The 15,872-nt window shown below is 41.1% G+C and overlaps 2 protein-coding genes across 2 annotated transcripts; one reads left to right on the top strand and one right to left on the bottom strand.

Annotated features, from left to right (window-relative positions):
- Positions 1-5,104: 5,104 nt before the first annotated feature.
- On the bottom strand, positions 5,105-8,656 carry LOC143582871 (uncharacterized). Its single transcript, XM_077065348.1, has 2 exons — positions 8,614-8,656; positions 5,105-5,721 (listed from the first exon to the last, which is right to left on the bottom strand). The coding sequence occupies exons 1-2, from the start codon at positions 8,654-8,656 to the stop codon at positions 5,105-5,107; spliced, it is 660 nt and encodes a 219-aa protein (XP_076921463.1).
- A 1,250-nt stretch (positions 8,657-9,906) lies between these two features.
- On the top strand, positions 9,907-10,884 carry LOC143582870 (uncharacterized). Its single transcript, XM_077065347.1, has one exon. It carries the CDS (start codon positions 9,907-9,909, stop codon positions 10,882-10,884), a length of 978 nt encoding a protein of 325 aa, XP_076921462.1.
- Positions 10,885-15,872: the final 4,988 nt, after the last annotated feature.

Below are 15,872 nucleotides of genomic sequence, written 5' to 3'. Positions count from 1 at the left end.
CAAACATCCAACTAACAATATCACCACTTACAATCCATAAATAATGGATAATCTAGGCATTCAATACTAAGCCTAATAGCAACCTCGAGGCTTAGAGCCCAAGTAAAATGTATAACCTTAAGGGATATATGACCTTAAACGAGTCTAAAATATCCTAAGGCAAAAAATATAATTTACACATGTCTTCATAAAGGCACAACCACAAACAAGATCATACAATACCAAACCGATAGTTTAAACGAATTAAAATCGGTTAAAATCATAATAAGGTGTGTATGCTAGCCCAAAACGTAAAAAGATTAAAAAGGGCATCATGAACTCACCTGAAACGAGCCAATCAAATAACAATAGATATGAGAACTTCAAAGCCAATCCACAGTTTACAAGCCTGTCGGATTGCACACAAAGATTACTAACTAAACGTACCTACTCACTTATCCTACGAGACGTTCAGACATGATTTGATTGACCTAAAGCCTTGTCATTACCAAATCCAATTACATCAGCCCCCGAGGCCATGTATTTACCAAAACCACCCATAGTTAATCCTGACGACAAAGGGTTCCCAATTTACCCCGAAAGTTGTTGACTTTATCGAATACGCGCGTTAACGGGTTGTTTATGCACTTAGATACCGACTCAGCCCCGTGTGGACCAAATTTAGTAAAATCCCAACCAACAAGTCCACACGACGCTACACGGGTTGTCTGGGTCGGTAATTCGCAAGCACGATGAACAAATTACCAATAAACGCGAATTTGCGCCGTACCGACCCGTTTGAGTAACCGACAACCAATTCAGCCCCAATAACATAAAAATATAGTTTTTCACAGCCAAAAAATCATACCGAGGCTACAACATCCGAATTGGTTGTTAATTCCCTCAAACAACGCGCTAGACGCAACAATTGACAAACTGGACAACCGAAACCTAGTTTTCACTTCATCATCAGTTGACCAATCTAACGAATGCCAAAACTCATGATACTAAACTATATTACACTAGACATACCTAAGAAGATGACGGAGCACAAACTTCAATTATAACAGCCCCGAAAGATGCGAGAAAGGGCAGCCTGTTAAGCCTAGAACGAACTTATCGATCAATAACGAATATAACATGCAGATTTTAGCATGCAAAGATGTATTTTATTGCATAAATATCTTTAGTTTATAAAAATATTTTTTTTATATTATTCTAGTGGAGACAAAAATCATAAAAATTCCTCCAACACAGAAAGGTATGTGCAGCTATTTCAGTGCGCAACAAAATGGTTTTATTTTTATAAAATTCATTACCAAGCAAAATTAAATGATTCCAATTGGGTTTGGTTCCTAATTCAAAATATTAACTTCCAGAAGTGGAACCAACCAATTTAGACTTGTCAAAAAAGGGTTATGACGTCGGGAAGACAGACCAGAATCCGTCATCCCGCATCAGCTTTGACACTCGATCTTATAAAATCATAAAAAGTATTCAAATCTCGTCCAAAAATTACGTATTATACCTTTCTGGAAACTAAACTCAAATTAGAACATCATGGAAAGGAGAATCGATCAAAAACAATGGATTATCATCAAGTTACAGGCCCTACAACAAACAGATACAAATCTATCAGCAAACTGTTATCATCAAAACTCAACCCTAACGACCAATAAGCGCGTTAATATGATCAATTAAGGTGTATAGGACTTGGGGGAACATAAAACTAACCTTCAATTTGCGTTTTACACCATGGAGTTGGCTGGAAAAAAGAAAAAGAAAGGAGTGGAGCTGCTGCTGTTCTGCGATCAGACTAGGAGAACCAAGTTAGGGTTTTCTTGTTATAATATAAAAGTTACATTGTAACCCTCCAACTTGGAAAGATGCAACAACTTGGATGAGAAGTTAGTTAATTTAATTTATGGGGATGACTAGGAGGTCCCTTAAGAACGCCAAATCGGTCTCAGTAAAATACACAAACTTTACAAGGCTTGATTCTTCTTTTTAACGAAATTTACGGGCGTTACAAGTCTACTCCCCTTAAAATGGGATTCGTCCCCAAATCCCGCTATATAGGAACGAGCGCAGATGGAGACAGATACTAATCATCTAATCATATAAGAAACGGAAGAGACAAAACCTCTACGGGCACAAAGTCTACAAACAGGAACAAAGCCCGTAGCTCAACAAATTTAAAAGGAATCCCGAGTGATAGCGTGCTACGCCTCAGTTAAACAATTACGCGCAAACCGTTTGAGACGTTGAGGAATGAACGGGAGAATTCAAGGAATGAGAAGAACGGTAACGCTAATGACACGAGCATTAGCCATATCCTATCCCTACAAAGACAGAACCCTAACACGGTCAAGCACAGGTAGCGTTTAGAACATGGAAGGTAATGGGTAAACTGCTAATAACGTTGATCAAGTGTTATTAATCGTTTACTTTACCCGCCCATCCTAAGCCCCCCTGCCCCTAACCATATTAACATCCTATATAATCAAATCAAATCAAATCAAACATACCAGTATTTCCCACCACAAATAGCCTAGGCTATCATAAGTAGGGTCTAGGGAGGGTGGGATGTAGGCACACCTTACCTCTATCCCTAAAGATAGAGAGGTTGCTTCCGGCGATACCCCCAACTCAAAAGTAAATAGGTATACAGATAATGTGTATATATATATATACAATCAACTATACTACTATGATATTAGTCTGTTTAATTCAACATTTCACTATACGTAAACGAAAAACACAACACATGGTAGAATTTAGTAAATAATAATAAGTAGAAAATAATAATTCTAAAAGTAGAATTAATAGTAAGAACGATAGTAATACCAACAACAACCACAACACCCACCACAATAGCAATAGCAATAGCAAAAGGGATAGTAATAATAATAGCCCGTCATTCTAAAGGTCTTTAACCTTAATTCTACGTCTCCAAGAACTCCTATCCTCAACCATGTCCTCAAGAGGTGCAACTCTAGCAAATCACACCTAATCCTCTCATCCCAAGTCAATTTGGGTCTACCTCAAACCCTCCTCCCCTCTACAATAAGGCTTTCCACTGATCTAACGGGAGTCGTTGCCTGTCTCCTTTTTACATGTCCAAACCATCTCAATCTGCCTTCCCTTATCTTATCTGATATAGTAGCCACCCCCAGTCTTTCCCAAAAAGCGTCTTTTCTTATTCGGTCTAACATTGTGTGTCCACACATCCACCTTAGCATCCTCGTCTCTGCTACCTCCAACTTGCGCATGTGTGTCTTCTTGATGGCCCAACAATCTGTTCCGTATAGCATCGCAGGTCTAATCGCAACCCTATAAAATTTTCCCTTTAATTTAGTAGGGAACCTCTTGTCGCACAATACCCTTGTGGCAGCTCTCCATTTACACCATCCAGCTTCGACACGATGGGCTACATCACTATCTATGGCCCCGTCACTTTGCACAAACGATCCCAAGTATTTGAACTTGGTTGACTGCGGAACCTCCTGGCCTTCAATTGTGATTTGGACATCTTCATCATCGTTTACCCCACCAAAGTCACAGTAAAGATACTCCGTCTTTGACTGACTAATCTTCAAACCTTTATTCTCTAGAGCATAACGCCACTCCTCTAGCCTCATATTCAGATATTGTTTATTCTCTGCGATCAACACGATATCGTCGGCGAAAAGCATGCACCAAGGAACAGTATCCTGAATCAACTTTGACAACTCATCTAGGACTACTTCAAAAAGGAACGGGCTCAATGCTGATCCCTGGTGAAGGCTTACCTCTACTGGGAAGAAGTCCGTATCTCCAACAGATGCACGCACGCTTGTTTCAGACTTGGCATACATATCCCTAATTATCTTTATATATTTTCCACTAACACCTCTACTCTCTAGGCAATCCCAAAGGAGCTGACGTGGCACACTGTCGTACGCCTTTTCTAGGTCAATAAACACCATGTGCAGGCTACGCTTTTTATCTCTATATTTTTCCATTAATCTTCTTAGGATGTGTATTGCCTCCGTAGTTGACCGTCCCGGCATGAAACCAAATAGGTTCATTTTGACCTGAGTTTCCCGTCTAAGTCTAACATCAATAACTCTTTCCCAAAGCTTCATCGTGTGGCTTAGAAGCTTGATTCCTCTGTAATTACCGCAACATTGGGCGTCTCCTTTGTTCTTATAAATAGGGACTACTAGACTGCTTCTCCATTGATCTGGCATCTTTTCAGTTTTTAAAATAGTATTAAACAAAGTGGTTAACCACATAACTCCTTCCTTTCCCAAACACTTCCATACCTCGATCGGTATGTTGTCCAGGCCAACTGCCTTAGCCCTTCCCATCTTCCTAAGTGCATTCCTCACCTCTTCCTGTGTGATACTTCTACAGTAGCAATTATTCCTTTGTTGTATAGTTGTGTTCTCATTTTGCTGTTGTTGAACGCTCCCGCTGTTGAAAAGATTGTGGAAGTATGTTTGCCATCTCAACTTGATGTCCTGCTCCTTTGCCAATATGTGCCCATCCTCTCCTTTTATAAACTTCACCACCCCTAGATCTTGCCTTCTACGCTCCCTGGCTTTGGCAATCTTAAACATATCGTTTTCCCCCTCCTTTGTTTCTAGACGTTCATACATCCGTTTATAAGCCATGTTCTTTGCTTCTGACACTGCCCTTTTCACCGCTCTCTTGGCCTTTTTGTATGTCTCCCTCAAACCGACTCGCTCCTCCTCGTTTGTGCATCTCATGAGCTCCCTAAAGCTCCATTGTTTATCCCTTATCTTGTTTTGCACTATCTCATTCCACCACCAGGACTCCTTATACCCTCTAGTTTTTTCTGTTGAAACCCCTAGAGTCTCCTTCGCCACTTGAGTAATTTTTGTCGCCAAATCCTCCCACATCTGACTTGAGTCCCCATCTAGTTGGACCAAGTTCGATGATACGAGTTTTTCTCTGAAAAGTGAAAGTTTTTCGTCTTTCAGATTTCCCCAGAGAATCCTAGGTCTAAAATTCCTCTCCCGCTCTATCAGTGTGTTTCTAAAACCTATATCTGCCACTAGCAATTGACGTTGGCCACGACTGTCTCTCCAGGTATAACCTTGCAGTCTTTCCACCAACGTCATTCTCCTTGCCTCATTAATAGATAGTCGATCTGCGTGTTGCGTCCCCCACTCCTAAAAGTGATCAAATGTGAATCTCTCTTCTTGAAGAACGAGTTTATAATACCAAGGTCATGGGCTAGAGCAAAGTCTAGGAGATCCGTGCCGGTCTCATTCCTATTACCAAAACCAAAACCCCCATGAACGCCTTGTAAACCATCATTATCCTTACCAATGTGTCCATTAAAATCTCCTCCTATGCATATCCTCTCGTCCCTCGATATGGCTCCCACGATCGCATCTAAGAATTCCCAAAATTCTTTTTTTTCCTGGTCCCCTAGTCCGGCATGTGGTGCGTAAGCGCAAACCACTACCACTACGTCTTCCCCTAGTACTAGCCTCAACACCATAATTCTATCATTATACCTTATCACCTCCACGACACTAGTGTATAGTTCCTTAGCAACTAAAAAGCCCACCCCATTCTTGGCTCCATCAGATCCCGAATGCCACAACTTATATCCATTGCACTCGGCTCCTTTATGTCCTTTCCATCTAGTTTCCTGAAGGCATGCTATCTGCACCCTACGCCTTTTAAGTACATCTACCAACTCTAACAACTTACTATTTAGGGTTCCTACATTCCAAGAAGCCAAACGCAAAGTACGCCCCCTATCTTTACCCCTACCTACACCCCTCGTCCTAGGACATGATCTCAGGGAAAAGTTATGGGTCCTACGGTCTATGGTTGTAGCTAGTCACACAAACAAAAATAGAAAAACACACAACGGCCGTAGTAGATGTATGACCGAAGATTTATTACCGGTGATATTGAATAATACCGGGAGTGAAGGGCTATAAAAAAAGAATCTGAATTTTTATTTTATTTTATTTTTATTTATTTATATATTTTTATTTTTATTATTTTTGTCGTTATTACTATTATTCTTATTATAATTTATTTGAGATCTAATCACAATAGATCTGCTTCCAGTTTGTTAGATCTGGTCTCAAATTGTCTGATTTTGCCAAATTTTCGCTAATTTTGAGTGTACTGTACGGATAGTTGTTAAAAACTCGAGATTGAACTCGGTTTTTATCGACTGGTGTTGTGGATTTATAGTTACAGTTTGAATGAGTGCACTTGGTTTCCCTCGTGAGGAAGTAATCGGCGAAAAATTTTGACAGTCGGAAAAAATTGGCCGGGAACTTTCTGTTACTGTCCAACCAAACTGCCGGAAGCACTCCCCTTTCTGTCCAATCAGTTGAGAGGTAGTGAACGGAGGTGGAAGTGGAGGTGGTCGGCGCCGCCGCGGTGGTCCGTGGTTGTGACGGCGTTAGAGTTAACCGGCGGTGGTCCGTGGTGGTCCGCTCACTGGATTCAAAGGAGTCGACGGTGTTAGATTCAACGTTAACTTTAAGACCTAACGTAAATCAACACTTAGATCCGCCGTAATCGGAGTTAGGTGAAGGACGTTCTGAGTAGATCCGGTGAGAGACGAGGTCGCCGGTGGAAATTGTATTATCCGGCGAGGTGCCAATTCGTTTTCTGAAACGATGGTGGTGTTGCTGTCGACGGTGGCCGTGAAGGAGGAGAATTCGATGGTGTTGTGATAAGTTATTATTATTATTATTATTATTATTATTATTATTATTATTATTATTATTATTATTTAACACACATAATGGTACCCTAATGCTTATAAAAATGAATAAACAAATATAAAATTTACCTTTTGGCGTGCAGCTACTCGCGGTTGGCATTTCTAGTATTTTCTTTTACAGTTCAAGTCCAAGCATTCGGGAATGCTCGAATCCCTCGAACCAGGGCTCTGATACCAACTTGTAAAACCCCGAAACCCGGGAATCCTACAGTTGGTCATCACATCCACAATTTCACAAAAATTTAAAACCAAACAATTCTTTGTATTAAAAACCAGTTCAGAGTAAATAACAATGGAAAAAGTTTAAGTATTAAAAATCCTAAACACGGGTACAAGTGTCCAAAATCAAATGTAAATAAAATATCCGTTTTATTTGAAATCCTCGACCAGAAATGCCTTCAACCTTCCGAGTAGTCTCCAGCACGTCCAAGCGATAACCTCCAATCCATAACCTGACAATCAATCTAACATAAACACAAAGTCAGCTAGTGCTGAGTGAGTTCAAGTTTTCATAAATGATATTCATTAAAAATTTAAATTCCATGAGTGTGGATTCTAGGGGAAAATCATGAGTCCATAAAATCATAAATAGCTTTTCTTAACCAAATCATAAGTAAATAAAACATTAAACATCTTTTCACGCAGCACGGGCCTCCTCACCTCGGGTCTTCCCCGAGTAATATATTTGACCCAGCCGCGGTTTAACAAAACTATTAAAATCATGCAACACGAGCCTTGATGTGGTCTAAAATATATATATAAATATATAAATATTCCCTACGTTTTGGATACTTTAGAGCCAAGTTTTTAATGAATATTATTATTATTTGGTTCATGTGTGAGTTTAACGGTTTCTAGAGACTTTGAGCTAAAATGGAACACTTTCAATAAATTTGTAACCGACAAAAGCCCGAGTCCTCATAATTCGGACTCCTTGCCTAGGTAACGCCTTTCTCATTAGTGTTTTTGTCTAAGTCTTAGAATTTTAAGTTTAAGTTATTAGTTTAAATTAGTCTAAGTAATAATTAATTTTATAATAAAATAAATAAAAATCCAAAAAGAATCTTTTTCTTAATTATTAGTTTATTTAGCTTTTAGAATCTAGTTTTGTTAATTTAAATAAGTGTCTCTAGGGTTCGATATTCCCGGACTTCCCATAGCTATTCTACACCCGATAGGTTCACTTGCCTGTTGCTAGTGGTTTGGTTTAGGGTATTCTAGGTTTTTATTACTCGTTGTGCTAGGTTGATTAATTGCATTATTTTTATGTACCACTTTTAGCGCATCAAATTTTTGGTGCCATTGCCGGGGACACTTGGTAATTGGCGAATTAGATTCTATTTACTTTTTCTTTGCTTTTAGTTTTAGTTTAAATAATTAGATTTTATTTTATTGCTTAATTGCTCTTAATTGCTATCTGTGCTTCGTGTGCTTTAGGGATAAGTTTGGGTCCTCACTATTTTATCTGATTTTCAACGTATGCGACGTTCTCGTTCACTGTTTGTGACGAACCCGAGAGATATTTTCGTGAGCGCCGTAGGGAGCTTCGGGAGATTACACGTGCTCTACGCGAAAGCAAGGTACACGTTTCAGATTGCACTTTAGATATGGGTGACTCTATTCCCCTTAGGCGTACGATTCACTCGAGAGCGAATGAGGGAGTTATGGGGAGACGGTCTGCTATCACACGTCCAGCGATGCCTAATGCTAATAACTGGCGTGTTCCACCCAACGTTATGAATTCTATTACTAATTCCTCCCCATTTCACGGACTTGAAGACGAGGACGTGCCGGGCCATCTAAACAAATTCACTCGCATCTACGACACTTTTCATATCGCCGACGCCACTCATGCTTCTATTTACCTTCATCTTTTTCCATTTTCTCTTGAGGGCTGAGCTTCATCATGGTTGGAAAACCTTCCCCCCGGGTCCATCACTACCTGGGACGAACTTTAAGATAGATTTCTAAAGAAGTATTTTCCGCCATCTAAAGCCTCGCGACTTCGTGATCAGATCTACTCCTTCCACATGGACCCTGACGAGTCATACCCTTTGGCTTGGGAAAGGTTCAATAATCTGCTTAGTAGATGCCCCCAGCATGGTCTGTCCGAATGGGCTGTAGTCGAGAAATTCTATAACAGGCTGACTTTTGAGATGCAGTAGAGATTCAACCCGTCAGCTAGAGGGGACATGTTAGAGAAGATGGATATAGATGAGTGCGAGTCGATGTTTGAGAGCCTCGCCCTAGCTGAGCAGCAGGGGCCGTCCGCCCGAGGTACTACAAAGACCACCACTTCTTCCGCTCGAGGCGTCCATCAAGTCTCGAATGATACTAGCATCACGGCTACCTTAGAGGCAATTCAGAGGGAAATTAAGGACTTGAAGAAGGTCGTTAATAGGTGCGAGATCTGCCGAGGAGGGCATGTCACAGTTGATTGTCCGGTTGATCAGCAGGAGCAGGTGGACTACTTGGGAAATCAGAATAGAGGACAGAATGCCTACGGGAACCCAGGATGGAGGAACAGCTCCAACTATGGTTGGAGGTCGGGAGGTAATGCTCAGGGCTTTCAGCCGAGGCAGGAGCAAAGTCAGGTTAGAGATACAGAGGTGGCAGGGAGTTCGAGTGCGGGGAAAAGCAGTGGTACGGACCCGGATCATAAAGAGTTTCTATCTAAGCAATCTACCATGCTTTCCCACCTTATTGATAGAGATAATAACACACAGAATAGACTGGCTGAGCACGACACCTTATTGAAGAACCAGCAGTCGTCAATTTTGGAGATGTCTCGAAAGATGGATGAGATGATGAAGCATATGCTACCTAATAAGCAAGTCAGAGCATTTCAGGGCAGCACCGAGCTTAACCCGAAGGCACAGTTGAAGGCGGTGACCACCCGAAGTGGTAGAGGAGGCAATAGAGAGCAGCCGCCGGCAGATGATGAGGAGCTGGTGGACGAGGAGATAGAGACGGAGGCTCCTGTGGAGAAGGTTGTTAAGAAGAAGATTGAAGAAAAGAAGAGTTCCGAAGTCGATCTTAGTTGAGTTCCGTATCCTGCTCGTCTTCTGCGGCAGAAGTATGTGGAGGAATATAGACATTTCTTAGACATGTTTAAACAGCTTAAAATCAATCTTCCGTTTGTCGAAGCACTCTAGCATATGCCCAAATATGTCAAATTCTTAAAAGATCTTCTTTCGAACAAGAAGAAGGTGGAGGGGCTTTCGACGGTATGTCTAAATGAAGGATGCTCTGCGGTAGTCCAGAACAAGCTGCCGGAGAAATTAGCAAACCCGGGACACTTCACGATCCCGTGTTTGTTTGGCAGCTCGACTGAGAGCTACGCGTTGGCCGATTTAGGTGCTAGCATAAATCTTATGCCATATTCTCTATATAAAAAGCTAGACCTTGGCGAGCCGGTCCCGACGCGCATAAGTTTATCCTTGGCCGACCGTTCGGTCAAATATCCTCGGGGAATCGTGGAAAACGTACGCGTTAAAGTTGATAAATTCGTTTTCCCCGTGGATTTTTTTATTCTTGACATAGAGGCTGACGATCAGGTCACGCTCATTTTGGGACGACCCTTCCTGCGTACTACTAAAGCGCTTATTGACGTCTTCGACGGCAAAATTACACTTTGTGTAGCGGAGGAGAACGTCACCTTAGATGTCGTCAAATCGATGAGGAACTCCGGTAGTCAAGACGACTCCGTTTACTTTCTTGACACGTTCATATCTCAGTTCGAGCGCTGTCTTGACTACATCTCTGGAGCAGATTTGCTTAATCAGGAGGACGAGGTTGATGTTCCCCCGGAGCATGACCTGAGCATTATTGCTAGCTCACCTTCTAAATACCCCGAGGTGTTCACGGTTGCCGATAGTACCAAGGGACCAAAGGAGAGACCATCGATTGAGGCACCGCCGTCCCTTGAGCTTAAAGAGCTACCTCCTCATTTGGAGTATGCTTTCTTGGACGGTGAGGCTGATTTGCCCGTCATCATTTCTTCTCGGTTGACGGCTAAGGAAGTCGAGGTTGGTTGGTGCAATCAAGGCACACAAACAGGCTATTGCGTGGAAACTCATGGACATTCAGGGCATCAACCCGAACTTTTGCACGCACTGGATACTCATGGAGGATGAGTACAAGCCTGTAATCCAATCTCAGAGGAGGCTCAACCCTAACATGTCGGAGGTGGTCAAGAAGGAGGTTATCAAACTCCTCGACGCTGGTCTGATTTATCCCATCTCCGATTCTCCATGGGTGAGTCCCATTCAGGTCGTCCCTAAGAAGGGAGGGATGACAGTTGTCACTAACGAACGTAATGAGCTTATTCCGACTTGGACAGTCACAGGTTGGCGGGTTTGCATTGACTACAGGAGGCTTAACGACGCTACTAGGAAAGACCACTTTCCTCTTCCGTTCATGGATAAGATGTTGGAGCGTCTTTCAGGACGACAGTTCTACTGTTTTCTTGATGGATTTTCAGGTTATTTCTGAATCCCAGTCGCGCATGAGGATCAGGAAAAGACCACCTTTACATGCCCATACGGTACCTTCCGTACAAACGTATGCCTTTCGGGTTATGTAATGCTCCAGCTACTTTCCAGCGTTGCATGGTAGCGATATTCCAGGACATGATCGAGAGTTCCATGGAGGTCTTCATGGACGATATTTCGGTATATGGGGACTCTTTTGATCAATGTCTTTCTAATCTTAAGAGAATGATGCAGCGGTGCATAGAGACGAAGTTGATGCTGAATTGGGAGAAGTGCCACTTCATGGTGACTGAAGGCATTGTGCTCGGGCAGAAGATTTCATGAGACGGTATTGAGGTAGATAGAGCTAAGATCGACACCATCAGTAGACTTCCTCCACCGACTAGTGTGATATCCGTTCGTAGTTTTCTTGGGCATGCGGGTTTTTATCGTAGCTTTCATCAGAGATATTTCTAAGATCACCCGGCCCATGACTCGCCTTATAGAGAAGGACATCACATTCGACTTTGATGCTGAGTGTCTGAAGGCGTTTGAGTTTCTCAAGGGGAAGCTGGTTAACGCCCCTATCTTAGTAGCACCCGACTGGAGCTTACCCTTCGAGCTCATGTGCGACGCTAGTGATTTTGCAGTCGAGGCTGTTCTATGTCAGTGGAAGGACAAGCACTTCCATCCTATCTACTACGCGAGTAAGACCCTTAATGATGCTCAAGAGAATTACACGACCACCGAGAAGGAGCTTCTAGCAGTGGTCTTCGCGTTCAACAAATCCGTTCTTATCTTGCGCTGTCCAAAACCATCGTTTATACTGATCTTGCAGCATTGCGATACCTTTTTGCCAAGAAAGATGCCAAGCCTCGTTTGATACGATGGATTCTCTTATTTTCCGAGTTCGATATTGAGATTAGGGATAAAAAGGAGCAGAGAATGTTGCTGCGGATCACTTGTCACGTTTGGAAGATCCAAAGAGAGAGGAGATTGGAGAGACACCATCGGGGATAGGTTTCCCCACGAGTCGTTGATGATGGTGAGAGTGAGATTATGAGAGCGAGCCAGTCTTGTACATTAATACTGAAGAGGAGGGTCTGCCATGGTTCTCCGACATCGCGAATTATCAGGCCGAAGGAGTGGTAGTTAAGGGCATGAGTTATTAGCAAAGGAGGAAGTTTTTCGCAGATGCCAGCCATTACATATGGGATTCACCGTATTTGTTTCGTATAGGCGCCGATCGAGTGTTGAGCAGGTGTGTGAGTAGGGAAGAGGGCCGTGAGATTCTTAGACATTGTCATGAGGGTTTAACTTGGGGCCACCATGGTCCGTCTTTCACTGCGAGGAAAGTTCTAGATTCCGGTTTTTATTGGCCATCGATTTTTCAAAGACTCACACATGTTGTCAGATAGTGTGATGCATGTCAGCGCACTGGTAACATCTCATCTCGTAATGAGATGCCCCAAAACCCTATTCAGGTTTGTGAGGTTTTCTATGTTTGGGGCATTGATTTCATGGGTCCGTTCCCTTCTTCTCGAAGGAACCGATACATTCTCGTGGCTATTGACTACGTTTCCAAGTGGGTTGAGGCTCAATCCTTTCCCACTAATGACGCCCGAGTTGTAGTGGGATTCTTGAAGAGGTTAATGTTTTAAATGTTGCATGACTCGCTTATGTTGGAGACTTAACTTTTGGTCCTTTTTGTTTAATAACATAAAGGTAAAGATGATACGCACGAGTATCATCTGCACACATGTATATATTTCTAATCACATGGCCGCACGTGTGTACCTTTGCTCAATTAGAAAATGAAGCACTCGAAAGAATAAACAATGTCGATTGATATTTTCTAAAATGAAGCACGTGTGTACCTTCGCTCAATGAGAAAACGAAGCGTGCGTGTACCTTTGCTCTTGGAAACATACATTATTTCTTATGATAATTCTAAATAGACTATTTATGGGACAATAAGAATTTTCCATATTTTTGGTTTTTAACGAATTGTTTTTGTTTTTCGAGGGTTTTTTCTCTTTTCTTTTTCGTTTAGTAATGGATTCAAGCAATATGGTGTTTAGAGGCCAACGCCAATCAAATAACAAACGTTATTGGTGTGGCTTAGATCGCATGCGAGAGCATGAAGAACACTAAAAACACAGAGAGCATGATGTTATGTAATTTTGTTTTTACATGTATGTAAATATGTATGGGAAAACTAAACTGATTACTAAACAAGTTTTCCATCTGTTCGAATAAAGTCACTCACATTTTTTTCCTAAACTCACTCTACTTTCATTTGGTGTTTCAGTAGTGCAGCCGTGCAGGTTTTCAAGTTACAACAATAGCGTGTCAAGTCATACATAATCTTAGGTCTATCGATTCAAGCCTTACATTAATTTCAAAGATCATCGGAAACATCAAAATTTATTCAAGAAACATCAAGAGAGACATCAAGAAACTAAACAATAACATGTAAGTGTTTTTTTTTTTTTTTTTTTTTTAAGAATCCTCTATCATTATTATTTTGATGATTGGATCGTTCAAACAACTAACAAGTAACACGATCTTTCTAGAAACGAACCGAAATTGAATGATGGGCTCCAATATGCTTTTAATGCCAATATAATTTTTTCTTCAATTAGTTTTTAATTCATGTCAATATAATTTGCGTTTTCAATTATTTTTCAAATGCGGTTGGTCTTCTAGTCTAATGACATAGGGTGATGGTTATAGTTTTGGATCTTAAGATCTCTTCGAATCTTTGATGGTATTCTTGGGTGAGTCAAGTCTTAAGCGTCAAAATTAATATCACCAGTTGACCTCCCGTATCAAAAAAGTTCACCTGAGTATTAGCATTGGTTCGAAACGCTATATAAAAAATGGTGTCGGGTTCGTCCGACATCATCCTTTTTTTGCGTTTTGTGTAAAGCGTATAGCACGATATTTTAGAACAAACCCAACTATTGGCGATTGAATCCATTGGTATTACGGGATATTGCCTACGAAAATTTTAGTAAATATTTTCCATAAAATCTTAATGGAAATGCCAGATGGAGAAGACGTTGGCATGGTATGGGGTCACCCATCGGTTGTCCACCGCCTATCACCCACAGACGAGCGGGCAAGTGGAGAACGCAAACCGAGGCGTTAAGCGTATTTTGGAGAAAACTGTCGGCAAGAACCGATAGGACTGGTCCGATAAGTTAGATGATGCGCTTTGGGCTTTCCGTACATCGTTTAAAACACCTATTGAGGCCACACCCTTTAGGATGGTTTACGGGAAGGCGTGTCATCTACCGGTTGAGTTAGAGCATAGAGCGTATTGGGCATTGAGATCCGTTAATCTAGACCTGACCCAGGCTGCGAAAAACCGGTATCTCCAAATTCATGAGGATGAGGAGCTGAGAGATGAGGCGTATATGAGATCTTGGAGTTATAAAGAGCGTACGAAGGCGTTGCATGATAGGAAATTGAAAAAGGTGAGTTCAAGTGTGGGGATCAGGTGTTGATTTATAATTCCCGTCTGAAGTTATTTACAGGCTAGCTTAGATCGAGATGGGTAGGTCCCTATACGGTGAAGGTGGCATTCCAGCACGATGCGGTTGAGTTAGTTGATCAGGAGGGAAGAGCATGGAAGGTGAATGGCCATAGGTTGAAGCATTATATTGGTGGGCCAATTGACTCGATTGAGGAGGACGTGTTTCTCCTCGACATCCCTAGGTTGATTGATTGATAGGGATAGGACCTCGGGTGAATACCCGAGTGTAGAGTTTGTATATGTTTGTATTTGTTTTCTTTTATTTTGTATTTTGAGTCGGTTTTTTAAGTTTTAGAGTCTGTTTGATGTCTGCTTTGAGTTTTGTTTTGTAGGTTTAGATGCTAACGTTCGTACTCAATCTTTATTCGGACGGGGGCGTTCTGAGCTTATTTGAGTGTAGAGGGGACCCAAAAGCTGCGGCCGCGAATGAAATGTTATATGGTCGCTTTAGTGGAACATTACTCATGAAGATCGCTGCCATATTACCAAGGGAGTCTATTCCATTTTCTTTATGCTTTGCTTTATTTTATTTTATTTCTTCTTTATTTTTGTCTTTTTCCTATCTCACATTAAGGACAATGTGAATTTTAAGTGTGGGGATGGAAACAGGCGTTTTTAGTTAGTTAAAAAAAACTTAGTTAAATATTTATATAAAAAAAAGAGTAAATATTTATATAAAAATTAAAAAAAAAGCGTCCTTTGAAAAAATATTTTGCAACAAAATGGAAAATGATAGAAAATTAGGGATTGGTTTTTCAAAACTACTAATATATATGAAAAAAAAATAGAAAGCGCACTTAATTTTGGATGTGTCGGTAGGCCCAACTTGTCTTGAAAGATTTCCCTTGTTTATTATAAATATACCTATAATTAAATCATTAAGTCTTGTGGGTTTTCATCTTAGGAAAACAGAAAAACTGAAATGTCTAAGGTATTGAAAAGCACCAGTGTAGGTTAAAACCTTGTAAATCTTAAAATTTAATTTCATCTACATAAGTAATGAGCATATAAATATATACATATATAAAGCTGAAAAGGATCCAATAATTTAATGTGTCTCCCTCTGGGATAATGACTTGGAGATGACATCTATGGATGAGGATCGATAAAA

Source organism: Bidens hawaiensis, unplaced genomic scaffold (assembly GCF_021521415.1).
Source record: "Bidens hawaiensis isolate Kalapana, Puna unplaced genomic scaffold, B.hawaiensis_p1.1 tig00032034_1, whole genome shotgun sequence".
Lineage (NCBI taxonomy): Eukaryota > Viridiplantae > Streptophyta > Magnoliopsida > Asterales > Asteraceae > Bidens > Bidens hawaiensis.
The sequence above is the reverse complement of the archived record's forward strand: the minus strand, read 5'-3'. Positions and strand labels throughout refer to the sequence as shown.

Excerpts from the sequence above, each read along its gene's own strand:
- LOC143582871 (XM_077065348.1), bottom strand. The coding sequence starts at position 8,656 with ATGATGAAGCTCAGCCCTCAAGAGAAAATGGAAAAAGATGAAG. Across the intron at positions 5,722-8,613 it reads GAAAATGGAAAAAGATGAAG|GAACCCTAAATAGTAAGTTG; the intron begins GTAAATAGAAGC and ends CTTGGAATGTAG.
- LOC143582870 (XM_077065347.1), top strand. The coding sequence starts at position 9,907 with ATGCCCAAATATGTCAAATTCTTAAAAGATCTTCTTTCGAACAAGAAG.